Raw genomic sequence first — 24,982 nt, forward strand, 5'->3', positions numbered from 1 at the left:
AACACTGCAAAAGCAGCCCAAACCAGAAAAGGCAGTTGGCAAAAAGTGGCAGACAGAATAAACACGTGTGCATTGAACTTACTGAAAGCAGAGTTTCATTTCCTGTGTGTCAGATTAATTATTATGTAATATGTCATAATTCCAGATAAAACGTGAGCACAAGTAGAACATGGGGACAAGTTAAAGTGAAGTATAAAAATATACTTCTTTACAAACTATTAATATTGAGATATATATATATATATATATATATATATTTAAAGAATTGTTGACAAAGAATCCCATATAATATAAAAAATATTAATTTTAAAGCTAATACGAAGGCAGACAAGCATAAAACAGATGGAGATCCACACGGTCCAGACCTAACCCCTGCGGAAGAGTTGGCTCTCCAGCAAAATGCCCATCGCCCTGTTTCCGAGGGCATTCCAGGGGGAAGCTTCTCCTCAGAAGCAGTGGCAGGATGCAGTGGTCACTTCATTTCAGGTAAAGGATGGTCATTGCATATATTTTTCCTCAATGTGTGCCATAGGTATGTTCCATATAGCCCTCTTTTTTGTTGGGTCAGTTGCAGTGAATGTCATATCCCAAAAACTTGTGTCTGACCAACGAGATATTGACGAAGGTCAAATACTTGATGAAGACGCTGTGTCTGATTATTCATCAGGAGGAGAGGTACATTTCCAAATAATTGATCAAACTCCACTCACATCAGTCCCATGTGCCCCAATCACATTTGGAAATCCTGGGTAATGAGAATGTTAGGCAGATTGTGAGATTCTTTACGGAACTGTGGGTGTTTTTGCCTGCGTATTACCTACCTGCAATGGCATGAGACGCCTCTTTTATTGTCTGCACACGCTGGTGTCCAGGAAACACTATGAAAACCCGAAGGAAGTATTTCAGAGCCAAACAGACTTTACGAATTGCCTGGCAGGCTGCACTTTTGAAAGATTTTCCGCATCGCCTACAGTATATAAAGTGCCGCTTGCAAAAAAACCTCAAAGCAATGCATACTGGCTGTGTGGTTGTTAGAGCCCAACTTCGCCGAGTTTGACTTCGAATAGAAGGTGCTAATAAATCTTTAAAGTACAATATTCCCACCCGGCTAAAGCAGTATTTTTCAAAAATAATTTCATCCGGGAACAATAAAGGGTCTTGCCGATCGCGCAAAACCCTCTCTATATGAAATTCTCTTCTTATAATTTGCGTACCGATAGCAGTTGGTCGCTCATTCATGAACGGTGAAGCCATGACTGAATGAATTGCACGCACGGACACTGATGAAGTGTGTGCTCTATTCCTTGTTTTATGTAAACAGCGCTGCTCCGAGCAGATTTGAGGATTTGGATGTGCTGCTATGACAACACATCCAGCAAGAGTTTCATAAAACCGACAGATCCAGGATCAGGCCAAATCGTCAACTATTACATCTGGTTAATCGAGTAATCCACGTACGAAAAATACCCCCTTGTTCTTTAATTAACCTACACAAGATGTTCTTTTGTCAAATTTAAAAGCCATCATTTTAAATAGAGAAACAGCTCCTCGTGTTAATGAGCATTAAAATAATGACCTGATGCTTGGTGTGCCCCCCACCCCACTTAACACGACACAAACCCTGCCTGCCACATTCTAAACTGAAAGCCAGCAAGCAACCCTATTAAAGGAAAACTAAACCCAAAAATGTGTTTTTTTTTTTATTATATATGTGTATGTTACTTATATTGTGTGCTTTGTAATGATGGCTATGAAAAATATTAATCTCATGTTTATGTACAAATGGTGTTAATGAAGTTTGATAGTGTGTGTGTATATAGGTCTCTTGTAACCAAAACTAAACAATAGCAAGCAGTATCAAAAGTGTCCGTAAAAAAAAAAAATCTCCTGTTCCTTGTGCCACATAATGCACATGCAAGGTCATCCATCAATTTCTTTGCTCAGGGTGTTCCCACACATGTAATTTTACTTAAAATATTATTAAACTACCTCTGGAAAACACTCTTGAACGAAAACGGAAGGCAGTAAAATGTCTGCTAGCATTTGAATTGTAAAGTGCTTCCTGGCTTCAGTCTTAAATGCACTTCCCTTAACCTCCACTGATGGTCCTCATGTACAGTATGTGATTCCACCTTAAGCTGAAAGGACATCAGCTTTATCAATGACTTTGACGTTTTTAAATACCTGGATTAGGTTCCCATGCAGTCTCCTCTACTTGAGACTCAATAGTGTTAGTTTTCGGAGTCTGTCATAGTAGGCACATGTCCTTAAGTTCCGCTTGTCATTTAGTGGTTGTTCTTTGCACAGCCTCAACTGCTGCTTTGTCTGTCTTGTAGCGTGGTGACCTGAACTGCACACAGTGCTCCAGATGAGATCTGAGCATAATGCCCCTTGACTTAAAACAGTTTTATGGTATAACCTAACATTTTATTTGCCTTTTTAATCGCTTCTGTACATTGCTTAGTCTTTGAAAATGTTATGTAAACATAAAACCCTAACTCCTTTTCAGCGGTTGCTTCTGCATGACAGTGTCTTCCATCTTGTATTTATAATTGATGTTCCTTTTGCCCATGTGTGGCACTTTGAACTTTTCTACATTAAACTGCATTCTCCAGGGGCCTCATGTATAACGCCGTGCATAGAATTCGCATTATAACATGACGTAAGCACAAAAGCCAAAATGTGTTTACGCACAAAAAAATCCAGATGCAGGAATCTGTGCGTACTCCAACTTCCACGTTCTTCTGCTACATAAATCCCGGTCCGCGTGAAAAGTAACGCACGTGCTCGCGCCTTCTGCCCTGCCCCAACTCCTCCCAGAATTATGCCTCTTTGTCTATCAATCTATCTATCTATCTATCTATCTATCCATCTATCTATCATATAGTGCCTTTCATCCATCTATCTATCCATCTATCTATCATATAGTGCCTTTCATCCATCTATCTATCTATCTAGCTATCTATCATATAGTGCCTTTCACCTATCCTATCCTGCCCTGCCCAAATCACCCTTAAGCTCAGCCTTCTGTGAAAAGACAATGGGAAAAGCACGGGGTAAAACATAAGAATTTCAGCGAATACCAAGTGGAGGCAAAGGAAAAACATACTATTTGTTCAAATAAACCGTGGTATAATCAACAAAAGGAATTTGATCGAGTGACATAGCGTGTTGGAGAAAGTTGAAAATTCACGTTCACAAAGTCGCACAGTGCTGGAAATAAAAAAGTCAGATATCAAAGTCACTGTGAAAAGGCGAGTTGTAGCCCACTGTCTGTTAGGGTAGAGGAAAAAAAAGGCACACAGTGGGGAAAAAGCACGAAATGTCAACTTCAATCTCAACATTTCCACTTTAATCACGTAGTTAATTTTGTCATTAAAGTAGAACATCATAAACTTCATCTTAAAATCGTTTAATTAACCAGTTTCTCAAATCACATCGTAATTAAAGTAGCATGTTAAATGCTTTGTTTTGCATGTGATCTTCTATGCGTGTGAATCACTACTTGCTTCTTAAACTGGCTCTCTTCCTCCAACTGGACACAGAGTCCATTACATTTGTGATATTACAGCTCTCTGAATAACTAAAATACTGAGATGTATACGTGATGTCATTTTCATGGTGATAGGAGTTAAAGCACATTATTAAACATGGGAACACGGCGCAGTGATTGTGCGCGACCTTCGATGAAATTATTTATTACAGCAGTACTCATGGGCGGCTCTAGGCTTGTGGCTGCCCTGGGCAGAGAAAGAATCAGTGGCCCCTTCGCCTGCCAATGTCAATATGGTATCTTACGCCCGGTGGATGGCCACATCCATTGCGGACACTGCATAGCGGCCTCGTGCTCATGACACAAGCGTTTAACTTTTGCCGCTGCATTTTTAGCTGTGTCGTTATTTTCTCTTTCTGTTTTATATTCAACTAGCAAAATACCCGCGCTTCACAGTGGCGAAGTACTGCATTAAAATTTTTATTAATAAGAAACTTAAACCTTTTTAAACTGAGGGAAAATATACCAATAATTATTTGTTAAGGATCTCTTTGTATACCACATTGTCAGTTCGGCCCTCCGGTTGTAATATGACCAAGCTGTGCGCTGAGCTTACTCTTGAGCATGCAACTTACAGTTGGCCATGTGAAAAGCAATATCGTCACAAATTTCACAGCTTGGATTGCTGCTGTCATAATCGATTTGAGTTTCATGGTTTGTTTCAATTACGACAGTATTTGTAGGACTTGTTGTGTTGAAGTAACATTCGACATCTGTCAAGCGTTGTAAGCATACAACCGGTTTCATCAATAACTTCGCATTCCAGCTTTTGAGAGTTTAAACATTCATTAACATCAAAGTGTCCACTACTGAAATTGTCACCTGTCAATCTAAAATGTTTAAGAGGCATTGGCGGTTGTCGAAAGGTGTAAAATATTTGGCCATTGCGGTACACTTGAAAGCGACAACCAAACAATTCAGCGGCAGCCATCAACTCACATGCAGAACCATAGGTGAAGGGCTTAAGCATTTCACTCTTCTAGTTCTCCTGTGTAGTATAATTATCTCCTGTACCGTCATCAGTCCAACCTTGAACCTGTCCCAGTCATTCAATACATAAGACACAATGTTCCTCCAGATATCAAGAGTGAGCCTGATATGGCCGTGCAATATGTAACATAGAGAATGAAAAAGGTAGGTGCCATCTCCGGGCATTGAAACCACTCAGTAAGTGACGGTACGGTTGGAATGATAAAGGAAATGGGTACCTGAACAATGAAAAGTAAGTCTAAAACACATACACAATAACTAATCGTAATAAATGAACAATAAAACAGCGGAGAAGCCGTGGATTAAATAAAAAGGCTGTAGTTATCAGTAGGGAGACGTGAATCCCGTGGCAAAGCAAGGAAGGGAATGTAAAGACTGGAGCGACAGACGGCCTTATATAGGCAGGCAGCCAACAACGTGGGAGGCGTTGGGATGGGGACCCGCCGCCTCACACGGTGACCGAGCTGCAGGCTATGGACGTATATATGTACGTAAGTAGGATTCAGTTAGCGTTGTGAACCTGTGTACCAAATTTCTTAAAGATGGGGCCCATAAGTAAGAAAGACTGTTGAAAAGTTCAATATGTCGGCCAACAGTGGCATCATACCACCAAAATAAGTACGTACATCGGTTTCGGTTAGCGCAGGGAAGCCGCCTACCAAATTTCGAGAAGATGGGGCCATAAATAAGAAACTTCAACATGGCGGATGTTGTTGACCGTTATGACTGTTACGCATAGAATATCGAAATGAAACCTGCTTAACTTTTGTAAGTAAGCTGTAAGAAATGGGCCTGCCAAATTTCAGCTTTCTACCTACATGGGAAGTTGGAGAATTAGTGATGAGTGAGTGAGTGAGTCGGGCAGTCAGTCCTTTGCCTTTTATTAGTATAAATATATATATGCATGTATGTGTATATATACACTGACATTAACCACATATTGTTTATTAGTGTAATGCATCTGATTGTCATTAGCTTGTAACAATATAATGGTCCACAGAATGGTCACACTATTCCAAATACCATAACTGCTTTAGCGTTGTTACTGTCACTGCACCTTCTTCTTCTTCTTCTTTCAGCTGCTCCCGTTAGGAGTTGCCACAGCAGATCATCTTTTTCCATATTACTCTCACTGCACCACTCAGAGTATTTATATCGCTGTATCTGAGTTTGAATCACAGCAGCAGCTGATCGGTATGAGAATTACCGGTATACAGCATCAAGCACACGCTGCCTCAGCCATGACAAAACGCTTCAGAGACTTTCCCGTACGTACCTCGCGGTTCAGAAACAGTTTCATCCCAAGAACTTTAAACAGTCAATGAGTCCATCAAGTGCTCCTTATAGAACTGTTGGTACTTATAAGTACAATCACCTCACTGTAAACTTGCACTACAGTTATATTACACAACCTGAGCCACTTTATAAAGCACGTATTTACATATGATGATGATATCACTTTTAAGATGAAATGCAGCAAAATATGTTTATTATATTATACAGATAAAACTTTAACTTAATTTAAATAATCTGTATTGTTAATAATTAAACATGCGAGGACACGGTGCCGCAGCGCTAGCTAGTTCACAGATTGTTCCTGCCTCGTCTGTATTCTTTGTGGTGCTGACGCGACACTGGAAGGATAGATGGATAGAATAATTAAACACGTACTACAAAGATATTTCAATGTTCCTTAAAAGTTTTGAAGAATCATTGTTGTAAGCTTACAGATGGCTTAACGTCTATTACAGAGCTGATTGTGTGGCGATTGGGTATTTGGGGAAAGAAAAGGAAGGACAGGAATTGGATGTTAGTACGTTTGAAAGAGACAGTACTGCTGTAATAATTTCATCGAAGATCACACACAATCACTGTGCCACCGTGTTCCCATGTTTAATAAAATGCTTTCATTCCTATCATCATGAAAAAGATATCACGTATACATCTCAGTATTTTAATTATTCAGAGAGCTGTAATATCACGAATGCAATGGATTCTGTGTCCCAGAAGCACGTAGTGATTCACACACATAGAGCACATAGAAGATCAAATACAAAACAAAGCATTTAACGTGTTACTTTAGTTACGTTGGGATTTGAGAAACTAATAAATTAAATGATTTTAAGGTGAAGTTTATGATGATCTACTTTAATGACAAAATGAACTACATGATTAAAGTGGAAATTTTGAGACTGAAGTTGACATTTCGTGCTTTTCCCCACTGTGTGCCTTTTTTCCTCTGCACCCTAATAAGCTTTCATGTGACACTCAAGACAGTGGGCTACAACTCACCTTTTCACAGCGACTTTGATATGTGACAACTTTTTTTATTTTGGGCACTGTGCGACTATGTCAGGCGACCAGTTTCCTTTTGCTGATTATACCACAGTTTAAACCAACAAATAGTATATTTTTCTTTTGCCTCCACTTGGTATTCACTGAAATTCTTATATTTTCCCCCATGCTTTTCCCATTGTCTTTTCACAGAAGGCTGAGCTTAAGGGCGATTTATATTCATTTGCATATTCAAAGAGGCGTAATTCTGGGAGGAGTTGGGGCGTTACATAAAGCGCGTGCACGAGCGTTACTTTTCACACTGATCGGGATTTATGGAGTGTAAGAACGTGGAAGTTGGAGTACGCATAGATTCCTGCATCTGGATTTTTCTGTGCATAAGCACATTTCGGCTTTTGTGCTTACGTCATGTTATAGTGCGAATTCTACGCATGGTGTTATACATGAGGCCCCAGGTCTTTTTGCGTTGCTGAGTTCACCACTGCTTGCTTTCTTTCTCAGGATGTACCAAACTGTAGATTTTGCCACTCGTAATATTGTAGCAATTTCTCGAATAGGTTCTTTCTGTTTTCACAGCTTAAGGATGGCTTCTTTCACCTGCATGGAGAGCTCCTTTGACCACATGTTGTCTGTTCACAGCAAAATCTTCCACATGCAAGCACCACACCTCAAATCAACTCCAGGCCTTTTATCTGCTTAACTGATAAGACATAACGACGGACTTGACCACAACTGCCCATGAAATAGCCTTTGAGTCAATTGTCCAATTACTTTTGAGCCCCTGAAATAAAGGGATTGTGTTAAAAAATACTTTAGTTGCCTCACATTTTTATGCAATCGTTTTGTTCAACCCACTGAATTAAAGCTGAAAGTCTGCACTTCAACGTCATCTGAGTTGTTTCATTTAAAAATTATTGTGGTGATGTACAGAACCAAAATGAGAAAAAAGCTGCCTCTGTCCAAATATTTATGGACCTAACTGTAAATACTGTAAATGTTCCTTAAGTTGCTGCAGCCTGCTCTCTTATCCACTAGATGGCACAAGCGTTGTTCAGCTTTATTGCCTTATCAGACTGTAACAACTTAACCAACAAGACACTCGCCCTTAACGGTTCTCTTTTTTTACCCAGAACTCTCCCCGTCTGAGAGATACTTGAGGTTAAGGCCAAGTCGGCTCACCTGGATTTGGTAGGGGGGTCCGCTGCCCTGCCCTGGGGTCTTGGCCCTGCCTTAGTGAGTGTGGTTTGTCAGAGACTTGTAGTTTGCCACTCACTGCACCAGCCCACCTCCTCGCCAACCCCAGCTCATCTTCAGGGGTGATAGCAAACAACAACAAAAAAAGAAAACAAAAGTACATCAGTCAAGGTTTACAATATTTAATTTATTAAGATACCAGATTATGTTCTGTGTGAGACAGTAATACTGCTAGGCATGTCTTCCTCGAGATGTCACACAGTTTCGACTCCTTTTAACATAAAGCTGCAAGCGCATGCAGACTCGGGCACCGGGTGGCCACCAACCATAACCACCCCAAATATTCATTAAAGTAGAAAGATGGTTTTAAGGGGCAGCTGCTAGGACCGGAAAAACTGTCCGCCCTCAAGTACTGTACCTCACATAACTGATGGGATAATGTGAAAGGGAGTGTCGCATATACAGGGGCTGAAGAGGCCGTGCCCCCCTTCAATCCCACCTGAACTAATAATAACACGTTTGAAATGTCTCTGACTGCAGTAAGTCTGCCTCTCCTCAACGGTGGAGTAATAAGGCCTTGTGACGAGGCTTTGAGCGGAGCAGCTTGACAAACCATCTTTCTACTTCCATACGGTCGTTCAACAGTGAAGGTTAGAAGTGAATGAACACAAAAGTTGGTATAAATCAGAATTTGGGCAAAATCAGACCTAGGGGACCTCAATGGTAGCTTGTTTGATTTCACTTAATTGGGCAGAATGTACCTGACAGTAACTCCATAATTCAATTCAAGTATGCCTGGCCAGAGTGGGCTGAGGAAGTACTCGGACCCCTTCCATCTCCACACAAGCTATTGGAGATTTCATTGCAAATGGATACATTTGTCTTTTCCGTCCATCAATCCGCGCTCGCCAACCTATAACGACAAGGTGAAGATATGTGCTGAAAGGTTTTCAGATTTATTAAGAGTCAGAAACTGAAATCTCTCCTTCATCCACGTGTTCAGACTCCAAATTGTGCTTAGATTTGATTCTCACTGAGACCGGAGTGCATTTGGGACAAACCGAGTTGACATCGTTTGAAAAGGCACACGTGCACGTCAGCACAAAAACCAAACCATGAGACCTCCAGGACCAAACTGATGAGGGCAAGGAGACAAAAACCACTTGTGAAGCTTTGAGTGGGCCCAGGAGCACAGCTGCCTCACCAATTGTGAAAGGGGAAAAAAAGTTTGGAACCATCAGAGTCCCACGAGTTGGCCATTGTGTTTGGCAGCAGGACCTTTGTAAGGGAGGTGACCAAGAACCCCCATGGTCACACTAAGTGCTCTTGTGAGATGGGAAGACCACCATTCATTAAATGAGGAGTTTGGGTAGAAAGGCAAAGTCCTGCTTGGATAAAGCAGCTCTGGTCTGAGGAGCTCTTTGGGCAGAACTCCAAGTGCTACTTCTGGGGAGGACGCGGCCCCGCTCATCACCTACCTGATCCCACCCCTATGGTGAGGCGGTGTAGGGACACGGAGACTGGTCAAAACTGAGGGGGTCTTTGTAGAAAACCCACTTCAGCGTGTGCACCTTTGAGCATGACAACGCAGGAGTGGCACTGGGTCAAGCCTTCCGAGGGTCCTGGAGTGCCCCCCATAAGCCCCGTAGGACAGGTGTGGGAACACCTGAAGATGGCACTTTACAGGCGCTTCCCATTTTACCTAATGGAGACGGAGAGGACCCGCCCAAATCCAGGCGCGCACAGCCTCTAGAGACCCACCCACGGAGGAATTGGCTGCGCGAGGGGATTTTACAAAGTGCCTGAATTAAGGGTCTGGATACTCGCATGAATGAGGGGGTTCGGTTTTTGATTTTTTTCATAAACTTGCAAACCTTTCTGTGAAAACTGTTTTCACTTTGTCATTAATGGCTACTAGCAATGTTATCAATTTAAAATAAAATCTACAGCCTGGTGAAGTGACGAGGTCTCAATACTTTCTGAATCCACTGTATAAAAAGCCAAAAACGCACATTTCTGCAGAAACAAACTGCAACATTGAGTCTAGAACTTGGATTTCTTAATTTAAGGGCAGCACGGTAAACTGTCTTTTTTAAAATATCATTCATCTTTACATTTAAATAAGTGTCGTCATCATCATCATCAAAACGCAACCGACTCTTCTCATGTCGTAAAACACTGATTAACATGAAAACTCACCAGGACGGCCACTGCGGGTGTAGAATTGGCTGAAAAGGAAATGTAATTATAGAAAAACAACTTAAAAGCCATCAATTAGCTAGCCAATGATAACGACCAAACCCCTAAGGACTCAAGCAGCCCACCCCAGCCCAGTAAACATTTGTCAGAGAAGTGCAGCACTTTGTCATTTTACAGCCCAAGTTATCTTTCCGCATGAGAAGCCTTAGTATTAGCAGAGCTCCCCAGCCAGCTAGTTCAGTAATCCGAATGGTCAGACTGTAAACTGTAAACTCGTTTTCTACACGCGTTACATTTCTGAACTCGTGGCGCACAAGAGGCCCGGCTACATCTTGAAATGTCGCACATTCAGACGACTTCTGCTCAGTGAATAAGAACATCCTAACTAAAAGGCAGTGAGTGACCCGCTCACGCGAGGACAAAACGATTCGGGCACATTTGACGGGGGCCACCTTTTAGTTTTCATTATTTGTCAATTCATATGAAACAAGAAGCAGACTTTACGGAGGGCTCTGGAGCGAGTCGGCAAGAAGTTCGAACCTGAACAACTCCAAATTCCAAACGGAAGTAGGGCACACACAAAAAAAGAAAAACGACAAATTCTGTCACCGATGGAGTGCGTCGTAATGAAAGACAAAAAGCGAATCCTCCGAGCGGTCGTTTCAAATGCAAGATGCACCAGGAAAGTTGGACTTGCGGGCAGAAGCAACTGCCACCGTGGTGCGTTTGTGACAAGAATGTCGCCTCATGCAAAACAGCGAAAAGACACTAAAACAGAAGAAATGGGAGGTACTACACAAAAAAAAAACACGGATTAATGACCCGCTTGGTTTATAAAACGTTCGGAAATTAATTCCATTGCAACAAACTTGCTCTTGAGAAAAATCGTGTAAACACACGGGACAGCAAGCATTTTCTTGAGGGAAGTGATAAACAAATTGACTGTGGCACCAAGGAAAGGGGAGAAACATGAAATGAACTTTTATAGAACCTAGCGTGTTTAATCGGTTAGGGACGTCGACACACTCCATTAGTTCAATTGGGTGAACGATGTTTTGCTGCTACTTCTGGTTTGTACTCGGCCTCTACTGGCGTCTCGTTTAAGTGCCCAACAACGGATGGACTCCACTTGACCCGATACGGCTTCTCCATCCACTGCCAGGTCCTGCTCCTCACTGACTGCGCCAAGGATAGCAGAGAAGCCGTCCCAGTGTGAATAGTCTTTACGGACATGTTGAACTTGTTCGTTTTGTAAGCTTGAAGCCTGCTGGGAACCAGCTCGATGGAGCTTGGTGCTCTGGAGTCACCACGAAGATTCTCAACAACGTCCTTTGAATGTCTTCCATTTGATTTCCGCCAACTATGCTAGCAGGTCTTTGAACCGCTCGTCTTTACTAATGTGTCTGGTTCGTGGACCAACAACCAAGAAAAAAAAGAAACGCTGCCTCTACTATCGACATCAGTAATTTGTGGAAACAGCTGCCTCGGGTATCGCAAATCCTTCACCTTCTTAGTTCTCCAGTTTTACATGAAGAGGAAGGTCGATACGTGGTTGGTGTGTCCTTCTTTAATCCTTAGCACGAATGTCCCATTCGCAGGACTTGTGATATCTGAGCTGCAGTGCCACTACAACTGGAGCAGCACTGATGTACTACACTTATAATTGGAGAGGAAATCACAAAAACAGGCCATTGTAATAAAATGGTGTGTGGCAGAAAATTTTCAAAAGGTCATTTTGTGATCCATACGACACATCCTAAAGTATCCAGGAAGCAAAATCGTCACCGTCCAATGTAAGACATGCCGCACCACGACTGCAGCGTATCAACTTTACAAGTTAGTGTTTACATCGGTGTCGGCAAACCCAATTTATTACTAAACTTGGAAGGAAACTGCAAAACGCTGTACAAACGTGTCCAAATCTGTAAACGGGTCACAACGCCGCGTTGCTGAATAAGATCGGATATGATGGACTTTTATTTACTGAGCAGGAGTGTAACGTCCCACCAAAAAACACCCAGTTCCATTTTTAAAGGACCATTTTATGCCATCGTTCCATTTTTGTCTATGTACACTTCTCGATCAGCTTAGAATAACCAGCCTAAATTAAAAAGCAAATGCAAAAACTTCCCCAACATTCATTATTCAGGTTTAAAAAAAAAAAAAAAAGAATATGGCGAACAACTGGAAGACCGCCTTACCTAATCAAGCTGCAGTTAAAGTGTTTCACATTCTTCCGACATGCATACTTACATTAAGTTACCTTGATTGTTTTTTTCTCCATAGTAATCAGAAACAAAATGTTCATATTATTAAAAAATAGATTTGTTAATATTGGGTGGAGTAGCAAAGAATTCCATTACAACACCCCTTTAGTGACATGAGCAGAGCAAAGCAAAAGCAAAAATCGAAATCTCCTCCGGCGCACCTTCTGTGCCAGGAGTTCTACAGAGTGCCGTATAAAAATACGTTTCTTGTATTTGTGTGTTTTTCTTTTTTTCCCTATCAATTAAAACACTGGCAGGGATAACAGATTAGCAGGAAACATGGGATTGGGGGCCGAGTTCTGTAAATGTGCATTCAGTCCTTTTAAAGCATTAAGCAAAATGTCAGAACATTTTTGGCCTGTAGTGTCCTCTAAATTTTTAAGGTGCAGACACACCGTTTTATATAATACCATCATGTACCATTAAGATTCCTCTCCTTCTCCACAAAAATTGCAGAAAGAACTACACAAAGCTCATGTCCTGCATTATTTAAAAAAAAATGTAGTAATTAAGAATGCCTTTTGTTTTAAATAGAGCACAACTTTGGATATTTGTATATAAAAGTAGCTCATCTCCTTCTTCTGCCCATTCCTATACGTTACACACGGGCACCGCAAAGGCAACAAAAGGTTTGGATTTGATTTCGATGGTTCCTCGTCTGTATTTGTTTGTTTTTTTAAAACTTTTTGACTGTGATTATATCCGTTGTCTGGCATGTTGTGTGTCTGAACCACTTGGACCTTCCCCTTACTTTTTGACCTCAGTATCTCCTCCCCAACATTCCTTCTGCCTCGCTCATGCCTTCTCCTTTTGTGCCGCTTTACACAAAGCTTCTGCTCTTGTTGCAAAAAACGTAGACGCTTCCACAGGACATGAAACCTTACAAATGCTCGGGCTCTTTGGCTGCTCATCTTGCTCCATTTCGTTTCACCACAATTGTCCCTGCGACAATGTCATATACGGTCCGGTTGTGCTGGAAAAACAGCAGTGTGATGAATGCAGGGAAAAAGAAGGCAATGGAGAAGTTTTTGTTCAGCGCACGGACCGTGGACCTGGAAAATGGGGGGAAGAAAAAAAAGAAAAAAGGTAAAATATCCTTTGTATATATCCAAAATTACACTTGAATAAATAAAAACACCTAGCAACAAATGGCTTAAATGTTATGAGAGGTAAAAAGCAAAGAGGAACCCAGGCCTGCTCTTTGAGCTCCATCATTTGTATGAAAATGTGCTATATAAATAAATGTGGTTGTTGCTCACGGCCATGGCAGCTTAAGAGACACAAACCCACTTTTCCTTCCACCTGCTATTTCCATCCATCCATCCATCCTTTTTCCAACCTAGCTGAATCTGAACACAGGGTCACGGGGGTCTGCTGGAGCCAATCCCAGCCAACACAGGGCACAAGGCAGGAACCAATCCAGGGCAGGGTGCCAACCCACCGCAGGACACACACCCACACACACTAGGGACAATTTAGAATGACCAATGCACATAACCTGCATGTCTTTGGACTGTGGGAGGAAACCCACGCAGACACGGGGAGAACATGCAAACTCCACGCATGGGAGGACCCAGAAAGCGAACCCAGGTCTCCCAGTTGGAAGAATCCCTGGTTAAGCCCTTAAGAGTTCTGCTGCAGTTCCACAATAAAAACAGAACTCTTAAATATTCTTCTAGCATCACCAATATGCCCATCATTATACATTTACTTGTACGTTTAACGGGCTGATACACCATCTGAATATTCTAGCATACCAATTTCTTGAAACTGAACAAGCAGCTCACAATTCAGATCAATGCAGCAAGCCCTCAAATTCTCAGAGATCACAGGTTTCTTTGAAATTTCCATTTATTTTTCACATCCACTCTGTACATAATGACTTCTATCAATTTTGTTAACAGAGTATTCAGTCAGTCACTTTCCAACCCACTATATCCTAACACAGGGTCACGGGGTCTGCTGGAGCCAATCCCAGCCAGCACAGGGCACAAGGCAGGAACACACACACACACACCCACACCCACACATTAGGGGCAGTTTAGGATCGCCAATGCATCTAACCTGCATGTCTCCTGACTGTGGGAGGAAACCCACACAGACATGGGGAGAACATGCCGACTCCACACAAGGAGGACCCGGGAAGTTAATCCAGGTCTCCTTACTGTGAGGCAGCAGCGCTACCACCGTGCCGCCCTAACAGAGTAGTGACCCACTTATTATGTCACTGGAAAAAGGAACACACGCTTCTTGTCTTTTCAGTTTAAAAGAATTTAAACACAGAGCTTGAAAATTACAAAATTAAAAGGATATGTTTGGTACTTTTCAGGTCAAAGTTATTTGTTCACAAACATGGTATATATATGCATTTGCCACCCAAAATGGTTTTCTAAAAATAAAAAAAATAAAAACAAACAGCCAGTACCGGGGTTGTACACTGAACCCTATAGGGAACTGGGCACAAAGCAAATAAAACCAAATGTGTCGATTTTTCAAGCCAAGTCCGTTGGTCAGTACTGATCTACATGTTGCGATTATACACACACACATTGTAAATCTGCTTATACATTTCATTTTTGAACATAAAAATGTCAATATTGTGAGGTTCAACCATGTCTTCTTCCGCAGTAATCTTTCACCCGTCCCAAAGGGTTCCCTCAAAAGACAAATCACAGTAAACTGTGCCACATGCTTGGCTTGGTTTACTTCCATATTTATTGGAGAACTCGCACAAAGGTATCCTTACCTTGAAAAATATTTGTATCGGGAATATAGAATTTTTTTTTTTCCTTTTCCAGATCCCTTTTGTTGTCACAAACATGCACCAAAAAAGTGGACGGCTGATTTGCTTTTATCGCTTCTCAAAGAGGACATATTTGGTAAGTTTTTATATTTTTAAATTTTTCTTTGGAGCCCTGTGCCCCATAATGTTTTATAATCATATTTATTGTTCATTCATTATTTGTTTCTGGTAATCTGTAGAAAACTTGCATATCAGAACACTGGAGAAAATATTAAGGTGCAATTCCCAGAATCCACTCAGCATTCCAAAGAACAAATCACTGAAATTGCTTGTCATTCATCTACGTAACAAGTTCCTCCTGAATTGCTCTGCTGTGGCGCTCCTGGAATGCTGCTAGCCATGAAAGCTACTAGAATACTAGTGCGTAGATAAATACATAAAAAAAAAGTTAAAAGGTTATTTATCTGTGTGTGTATGGGCCATTCCACTCTGCTCATGCTCAACCCCAGCCACTAGATGGCACATTCATGCACCTCACTTCTCACTACGAAAGACCTGAGCGCAGCAAACAGTGACATGGTGCTAATGACACAGATGAAGAGACACAGTGTCGAAACGTATCGCGTACCTTGCTTGTGGTCCGATTGTTGTGAGCAAAATTTTTGTGAACTTTTCATTTTGTTTTAAGCCCTACGATGGCTCCCAAGTGCCCTGCATCTTCTAAGCCTTCTAGTAGTAGGGAGCCTAAGCGTCCGAAGAAAACCTTGACCATTCAGGAGAAGGTAAAAGACCTGGATATGCTTCGGGAAGGAAAGCATTACGTGGCCGTTGCTCGCCATTACGGCGTGAATGAATTGACGGTACGCCACATTATTATGTTACACATATCCTTAGCCCGACATCCACATATTATACAATGGAACCTCGGGTCACGACCGTAATTCGTTCCAAAACTCTGGTCGCAACCCGATTTGGTCGTGACCCAAAGTAATTTCCCCCATTGGATTGTATGTAAATACAATGAATCCATTCCGGACCGTACGAACTGTATGCAAATATATATTTTTAAGCACAAAAATAGTTATATTATACCATAGAATGCACAGTGTAATTGTAAACTAAATGTAAACACATTGCATAACACTGAGAAAACCTTGAACAGAGAAAACTAACATTGCAAGAGTTCACTCTATAGCCTTACGAACCATTTGCTGTAAACACTTCTTTTAATGAGTTTTAAGTGCAGGGAAAAAAAATGATCATTTGAAAAATCCGTAATTTATACAAAAACTAACCATAAACCACCAAGAAAACTAACCTTGCATGAGCCGAGTTCTGGCATGAAGGAAGTGAGGAGGAACTGGGTGGAGAGAAGATTACAGTATTGAGGTAAAGTCCCTTTGCGCGATGCATGTCTGACCGAGAACAATGTACCGTACACGGGGGGGGGCAGAACACGTGCTTAAATCAATGGTGCGTACGAGCCGGAAGGGAAACGAAATAGAGCACAGAGTTCACAGCGAATGCTCAGGGAGAGACTGAACACGTGTGGAAATCATCGGCGCGTACGAACCGGAAGGGAAACTGGCTTGTTCGTCACCCAAGTGTGTGGTCATGTACACATGCAAAAGTTTGGCTGACTTTTTTGGTCGTAACCCGATTTGTACGTGTTCAGAGACGTTCGTGACCCGAGGTTCCATTGTATGTGTTTACAACGTGTGTTTTAATAAGTTTACATGTGTTTAAAAGCATGAGGGAGGGGTATTTTAAGGTTTAAACTATAAAAAAATATTTATTTATATGGTCTTTCTATATTGTGGATTTTCACCTATCGCTGATGGGTCTGGAACGTAACTTCCGCGATAAGCAATATAAGTAAAACATGAAGTCTAACACTGGAAGACTCATAGCAGCTGCCGATTATACCAATTCAAAAGGTCAAGGGCAAAAATAGGAGATATTTGAAAAGACATCAAACACCGGAAGTTAACTTCCTGCAAATCACTGCACTGAAGTGCAAACAGGTCAATATCTGTTATGTAGGAGCTACCTGCTGTATCCACGTTTGATCAATACTTACGCAGACATGCTGACATTTGACGCTGGGATGACCAGCACCCTGTTCGGCCGCACAAGCACAGAGGTGTCACATGTGACCACTCGAAGTCCAAGCAAAAATTTGCCAGGAGTCGCTCCACCTGCACCCCAAATGCAAATTATCTGTTTAAACAAAAACAAAACAAGCAAACAAATACACCTTAATGAGGCACACAAGTATAGAATATATTCAAACGTTTATCAGCTTATTTTGTTCTGTAATTTATCATAGTTTCAGATGCTCTACTAATTATGAACAGCTACAGCTGTGAATGATACCAATAAAAAAAAAGCAACAACCAATTAATTAGGGGTTTAAGAATGAAAGCACTCTATTAGGAATAAACATTGTAAAACTGAACTCATAAAATTGAAGAAATTAAAATTGAGTTAAAAAAAAAAAAAAAAGCACCACATTCTGCCTTAATGCCCCAAGAAGGATAATTTTGTATAAACAAAACATTACATTTCACACATGATTTATACTTTTGATGAGAAAGGGTTAGAATTAGAATGACTGCAATTGACACCGCTGTTAGCTGGCGTATTCAATACACGTATGCATGTTCCGAGAGACAAAACGATCGTTCTTTGTTTGATATTCACCTCATAGAAACAAACAAGCACTCTATAGATCAGGGCGACGATCATCATTTTCTGCAGCTCCTCCATGGAGGTGTCTTCATCAATATCTTCTACAATGTAATGCATAGCAAACTTGGAGACATCCCTGAAATAGATCAATAAAAATTATATAAAAGTAAAAAGTAGGCAAGACCAAAAAAAAAAAAAAAATCAAGTATCCAAATCTGCGGGACAAAGAGATTCCAATGGAAAGCTCTCCGCACTGCGTAGTTTTTAATCAAACACAAGCAAGTATTAGTAATACAGACAAACACGAACAATAAGCCATTTCTGTGGCTAAACAGCTATTAAAATAAAGACGTTACAAAATTTTCATATGTACTTGTTGACATCATGAAATGACTGTACTACTATGGCACAAAAATAATTCTGTAAAATCTTGAAACAAACCAAAACATAACTTTAGCACATGTTCTTAATACCGGCTCATTACAGTTTCTTTGTAAGACGTCAGCAAAAGGTCTTACATAAGTAATGTTTTCAGAGACTTACTTCATTCCACTGAAGTGCATTATGCTTAAAACAATTGCTGCCTTTATAAAGAAAAGGATGAAGAAGTCAACCATCTCAGCTATGAACCGATGCAGTGGAGAAGGAATGGTATACTCGCGACCTGCAACACAAATATTAAACGGAGTTTCATTTCATTTCCATATGCAAGATCCATTCCAAGCTTGGAATTAACAACAAGCAAAACAAATTTGGAAAACACAAATATGCTGCGAGTGGTAAAGGACAGCAGGCAACAGAGGATGGAAAAATCAAAACACTGACATGTGTGCAGTGATTCCCAACCTTTTTTTGGCCATGCCCCACCTAGGCCTCTCTAAAATCATGATGTCCCCCACTGTAACATATGCCTTATTCTTACCTATTCAAAAAGTGAACTCCTACTCACGTGGAGGAAGCCCATAATGTCAGTAATTTGGTCTAAACAAGCTTCCAAAGAACATGGAAACAAAAGAGGGAAAGGATGGTTGAAGTACTGACAAAGAAATCACTAAGAAATTATTTTAAAAATATATAAGTAGTAATATGAAAATACAGCAAATACTGTTTTGAAAACATATAAGAGACGTGATATTCATAAATATAAAAATTTTAATGACAGCTTTTTCTGTAATATTTTTGATCATTTTATATTTTTGTTATATTGCAAAATGTTATAATCGTTGTTACAATTCATATTACAGTAATCCCTCGCTACATCACGTTTCGACTTTCACGGCTTCACTCGATTGTGGATTTTACATGTAAGCATATCTAAATATCTATCGCAGATTTTTCACTGGTTCACGGATTTCTGCAGACAATGTGTCTTTATTTCTGGTGCATGCTTCCTCAGTTGGTTTGCCCAGTTGATTTCACACAAGGTACGCCATTGGCGGATGGCTGAGAAGCTAACCAATCAGAGCATGCGGTTAAGTTCCTGGGTGCTGATTGGCTCAGCGACGGACAGCAGCATTCGATTCCGCTTTGCGTTAGCCAGCATCTCGTCTCGCTCATTCAGCATCAACGTGTTTTGCTGTGTAAAGAGTTAACTTTCATGCTCTTTTGTGTTTATCTTTGTGCGTAGTCAAGCCCTTCGTTATGTCTCCAAAACGATCTGCTCTTGCTTAATATATTTAATATAACTGGGTAAGTAAGTAAAACGAGTGCATTACTGTATATACAGTAAATATTCAATTATTTTTGTTAAAATATGTACTATTACAATGTGTTTAAAACTGTATTACGTATTAAATAAAACTCAATGAAATACGATACGTGTGTTTGTGCGTAGTATATAAATAGTGTGTTTACATACATAATTTCAATGAATCTTAATATCTAAGAGAATATAAAGGGTTTATGCTGTATAACTGTGCAGGAAATGTTATACAAAAATAACCATATAAACATAGGGATTTACTTTGCAGATTTTCACCTTTCGTGGGGGATTCAGAAACGCAACCCCCGTGATCGAGGAGGAATCAATGTATTTAAATGGTAAAAACGATTTCTAAGTAGAAAAATCCAAGCCAGTTATAAAATCATAAATTAAAGGGTTCTTCACCATCCCTTCAATGTTTATATACTCAGCAAAAAAAGGAAACGTCCCTTTTTCAGGACTGTGTATTTCAACAATAATGTTTTAAAAATCCAAATAACTTTACAGATCTTCATTGTGAAGGGTTTAAACAATGTTTTCCATGCATGTTCAATTAACCATAATCAATTATGTGGAATGGTCGCTAAGACCTTAACAGCTTACAGAAAGTAGGCATTTAAGGTCACAGTTCTAAAAACGCAGGACACTAAAGAGACTTGTCTACCGACTGTGAAAGATGCCCAGGGTCCCTGCTCATCTGCGTGAACGTGCATTAGGCATGCTGCAGGGAGGCATGAGGACTGCTGATGTGGTGAGGGCAATAAATTGCCATGTCCGCACTGTGAGACGCCTAAGACAGCGCTACAGGGAGACAGGAAGGACAGCTGATCATCCTCGCAGTGGAAGACCACGTGTAACAACACCTGCACAGGATCAGTACATCCAAATATCACACCTGCGTGACAGGTACAGGATGGCCACAACAACTGCCCGAGTCACACCAGGAACACACAATCCCTCCATCAGTGCTCAGACTGTCCGCAATAGGCTGAGAAAGGCTGGACTGAGGGCTTGTAGGCCTGTTGTAAGGCAGGTCCTTACCAGACATCACCAGCAACAACGCCGCCTATGGGCACAAACCCACCTTCGCTGGACCAGACAGGAGTGGCAAAAAGTGCTCTTCACTGATGAGTCACGGTTTTGTCTCACCAGGGGTGATGGACGGATTCGTGTTTATCGTCGAAGGAATTGAGCACGTCTGGGACCTGTTGGATCACAGGGTGAGGGCTAGGGCCATTCCCCCCAGAAATGTCCAGGAACTTGCAGGTGCCTTGGTGGAAGAGTGGGGTAACATCTCACAGCAAGAACTGACAAATCTGGTCCAGTCCATGAGGAGGAGATGCACTGCAGTACTTCAAGCAGCTGGTGGCCACACCACATACTGACTGGTGACTTTTGATTTTGAGCCTCCCTTCATTCAGGGACACATTGTGAAACATTTTTAGTTTATGTCTTATGGTGTTGACTCTTTTAGTGTTCATACAAATATTTACACATTAAGTTTACTGAAAGTAAAAACAGTTGAAAGTCAGAGGACATTTCTTTTTTTGCTGAGTATATAAATATCTAAATGTCTCTGTAAAAAATTAAAAATAATTTTTCTATCATTTTTAACAGTGAATTTCTGGGTTTTCATTTTATAAATTGTTCAACGTACCTAAATTCTCAATTGCCTCCCTAAAAAAAATCAAATTGGGAATCACCGCTCTAGACTCTGTCTCATTAATTAATACACAAACTACTCTTTGCTTAGCTGGGCTTCAAGTCCTCTAATTTACTGGATTATTTCTAAGAATAAATTAGATTTTTTTTTTTTTTTTTTTTTAAAAACACTGTGCTGCTGCCTGATGCATAGTATAGTATTACATAAATGAAGAGAAAGAAAAACAAGAAAACAAGCTACTTCTAGATCCTTGTCCATTACAACATCATCATCAAAGACAAATGGTTGCTTTTGGACTCCTCGATTAGAGGAGTTCAGAGAACAAATGTGTCACACATCACGACTTCCGCTTATATGTATAAGAACATCCCCAGAATTTTTTTCTCTTCTTCATTTTTTAAACACATGTTGTCATCACCTTTAATCGGAAAGTTCTTCTTACCCTTTTGATTATCAGTTTCTTAGGAACAAGTAAAAATAAGTAGTCAAAATTCATACTTGAAGCCTTACTACTCGTGCCATTTCCAATGACACATAAATGCACGTATTCTAAATTTGGAGAAATTGCATCAGAAACTCAACAATCGGAATGACAGTTGTTAGGATGCTAAAATACTGCCATACCCACCTGCCCTGTACACTACGTAGTATGTGTGTAACTGATGAAATAACAGAAAGACCCATACACACAGACTTAACAGGGCCATCAGAAGCCTCCACAACAGCCTCTGTACACCTTAGCACAGCTCCTACAAATGTCTGCAAATCTAACTGTGGGATGAAAAGTTGGTTTTTTTTTTTCTTCTTCTTTTCTTTTTTTAATTTCTCGTTTGGATTATGGCGGTGAAAAATGCTGTCTACATAATCTTTTGCTCATTGGGCTTGCCTTTTCATGTAGTTTACATTGTTGTCATGCTCTCTAACTATTCATCAATCACATACTTGTTTCCACCATTATGGAAGGACCCAACCGAGTATAAATGGGATTAAGAAAATCACAATCCCCCATTACTAACATAACCACCCCTGTACCTGAACGGTCCAATTTGTAGTTTTATACTGTGGAGCAGAGGGCTAAGTCAAGGGAAAAAAATGTGTCTGTGTTCCAAACATTGCATTATTATTCATAATGTTAATTTTTGGGGCGGCACGGTGGTGCAGTGGGTAGCGCTGCTGCCGCCTCACAGTCAGGAGACCTGGGTTTGCTTTCCGGGTCCTCCCTGTGTGGAGTTTGCATGTTCTCCCAGTGTCTGCGTGGGTTTCCTCCCTCAGTCCAAAGACATGCAGGTTAGGCGCTTTGGCAATTCTAAATCGTCCCTGGTGTGTGTGCCCTGCGGTGGGCTGGCGCACTGCCCAGGGTTTGTTTCCCGTCTTGTGCCCTGTGTTGGCTGGGATTGGCTCCAGCAGATCCCTGTTACCTTGTAGTCAGGATATAGCGGGTTGGATCATGGATGGATGGATGTTAATTGTAACATTTCACAAAGTGCTCTGAGCATGAGAAGGGTGCTACGCAAATAAAATGTAGTATTAGTATTATCAATCTTAATCTGTACTGAGATGAACTCTGAATGACAGGTACAGCATGTAAATAAAAAAATAAAAAAATCCAGAGATGCCAAAAAATGAAAACAGATACATTTAAATGAGTGCGGCACTTGAATCTCAAGATCAGCCTATCAAATGCATTAAACAATAAAACCCAATATGGAGTATCAAACAGTAAAGTAAATCAAACAGTGGACAACATACTGCAATTAAAAGCAAAATGCAAAAGCACTAACTCCCCACAAACACTACTGTAAAAAGTACACTCATTCCAAACTTGCTTCAGTCATTCTCCAGAGACCAGAGTGTAATTAGGTGCTTATCACAACCGCAGAAGTGATGTAATAATATCTTTGTACCACGCAATTTTATGCAATGCTGATTCAAACATGCCATGTGAAACTAGTCAGCTACGCAACATTTATCAATTTTCAGGTCATATTTTCTGCTGCACATGGGCTGAGGGAAAGGGCCTATCCCAGTGGGGGCAAAGGTAAAAATGAAAGAACCTTCATAAATTCCTCATAAACTACATTTAAGTATTCTGTAGATGGGTCAACAATTAACACACAAGCTTATTTTAGAATTCTGCAGCAACTTTCAAAGAAGTCATCAAGCAGCCAAGAAACGTAACTGTAAATCTCGAGCTAACTGATTTTCTGGGTGCTCAATAAACACTATAACTCCACTCATATTACACGAAAATATCTGTACTATTTCACACTCCTTAGATTGTGTAAAGTTATATATATATAGTCTGACCCTGCTAAAGTAACTTATAGTGCGTATGCTGATTCATGACAAACATTCTCAAACCCGCTGGGCAGCACTGAACGCAAAGCAGGAGTACTCGGGGCAGGGGCACAGCAGCCAGTCATCTGCAGGGTCCACTAACACCCATTGATGAAACCACAAATCAAAATATAAGCAGCACCTTTGAACATGTAGGAGAAAAGGCGGAGTACCCAGGTATGAAAACCCCCGTAAACATTGGAAAAGCATGCAGGATTTTGTCTCCTCGGCGATTAACTCCCCCTCCGTCCATATTACCCGACTGTGCCGATTTGATCAATGGACATGAGAGACACTATGATAAGAGAGATAATCCTCATCGGTCCCTACCAGTGACTCGACCCCCTTACCTGCTTGAGGCGCATTTCCATGCTGTTGCCCTGCAGGTCGAGCAGAAGCTGGAGCCGTTGAAGGAGTTCCCTGTCCTGGGGTACCCACTGGCGCCTGTCCGGGGAAGAGAACGGGGTTTGTGCTATTGGGCCAGTTTCGTGGGTCGGTCAACCCCGTGCTCCCCTGCCATCCCGACGCCTGCGTGGCCTGGTTCGACGTCTGCGAGTTATAACAGAGATGCGGTGGCGAAGTGAAGGCGAAAGCCGCCCAGCTGTGCCACTGGAGTTGCTGCCAGTAACACTGCCACATCCATTCCTGCACTTTGGCGCAGTATTCCGAGGCCTTCCGCTCAGAGCTCTTCCATTCCGAAGACTGCCCCTCTCTCGGTGCAGAAGCTCTCAGTTTACTGTTGTCCATCGGAGGAACGGCACTGGCTTTTTCTAAACCGTCCACCGCGTCCGCCATGCTTATCACTTTGACACGACGCCACATAAACAGGAAGCTCCGGAGCGGGTTCTTTAAAATTCCACCAACACTAACATGTCTTATTTTTCAGTATTTTTAATTTGCCATCTATTAAGACATCGCCATTAAGTCACCGAAAATAAATGTAAGTAAAAGTAAACAAGAATTTAGCACATTTATTCAAGTAATAAGCACCGCCCCCCCAGCCTGGATAGTACAGCCCATACGTCATGACGCACGGCCTTGAGGCTCACTTGCGTCAGCTTGTTATTGGTGGAGGTGGAACTTTCGCGGTATTCACTGAAGTAGATATGCCGCAGACCGAGGACGTTAGGGGCGGGATGAGCTGTCAATCAAAGTCGACTTCAGACTGCATGTCAAATGGTATCCTTGCATTGGTGAATTAATCAATATTAATAATAATAAACACCGGTAATTTAATTTAATTTAGCTCGATGCAGCTAGAAAAGGCGTCGATCATTCGAACGTCCGTTACTATTGCACGCTATATCTCTTAATTGACTATAATGAAATGTGTGTATTGTATAGAAAT

At 41.1% G+C, this 24,982-nt stretch overlaps 1 protein-coding gene across 1 annotated transcript; it reads right to left on the reverse strand.

Annotated features, from left to right (window-relative positions):
* Nucleotides 1-8,198: 8,198 nt before the first annotated feature.
* fam8a1b (family with sequence similarity 8 member A1b) lies at nucleotides 8,199-24,629 on the reverse strand. The gene is made up of 5 exons (XM_039736267.1): nucleotides 23,985-24,629; nucleotides 18,476-18,596; nucleotides 17,945-18,068; nucleotides 17,322-17,461; nucleotides 8,199-13,550 (listed from the first exon to the last, which is right to left on the reverse strand). Exons 1-5 carry the CDS (start codon nucleotides 24,454-24,456, stop codon nucleotides 13,406-13,408), a joined length of 1,002 nt encoding a protein of 333 aa, XP_039592201.1. The 5' UTR covers nucleotides 24,457-24,629; the 3' UTR covers nucleotides 8,199-13,405.
* Nucleotides 24,630-24,982: the final 353 nt, after the last annotated feature.

This window comes from Polypterus senegalus, chromosome 15, assembly GCF_016835505.1.
Source record: "Polypterus senegalus isolate Bchr_013 chromosome 15, ASM1683550v1, whole genome shotgun sequence".
Lineage (NCBI taxonomy): Eukaryota > Metazoa > Chordata > Cladistia > Polypteriformes > Polypteridae > Polypterus > Polypterus senegalus.

Coding starts and splice junctions, on each gene's coding strand:
- fam8a1b (XM_039736267.1), bottom strand. CDS start 24,456: ATGTGGCGTCGTGTCAAAGTGATAAGCATGGCGGACGCGGTGGACGGT. Junction 17,462..17,944: donor TGCTTGTTTGTTTCTATGAG/GTGAATATCAAA, acceptor TTGTTTAAACAG/ATAATTTGCATTTGGGGTGC. Junction 13,551..17,321: donor TCAAATGTCAGCATGTCTGC/GTAAGTATTGAT, acceptor CCCATTTTCCAG/GTCCACGGTCCGTGCGCTGA.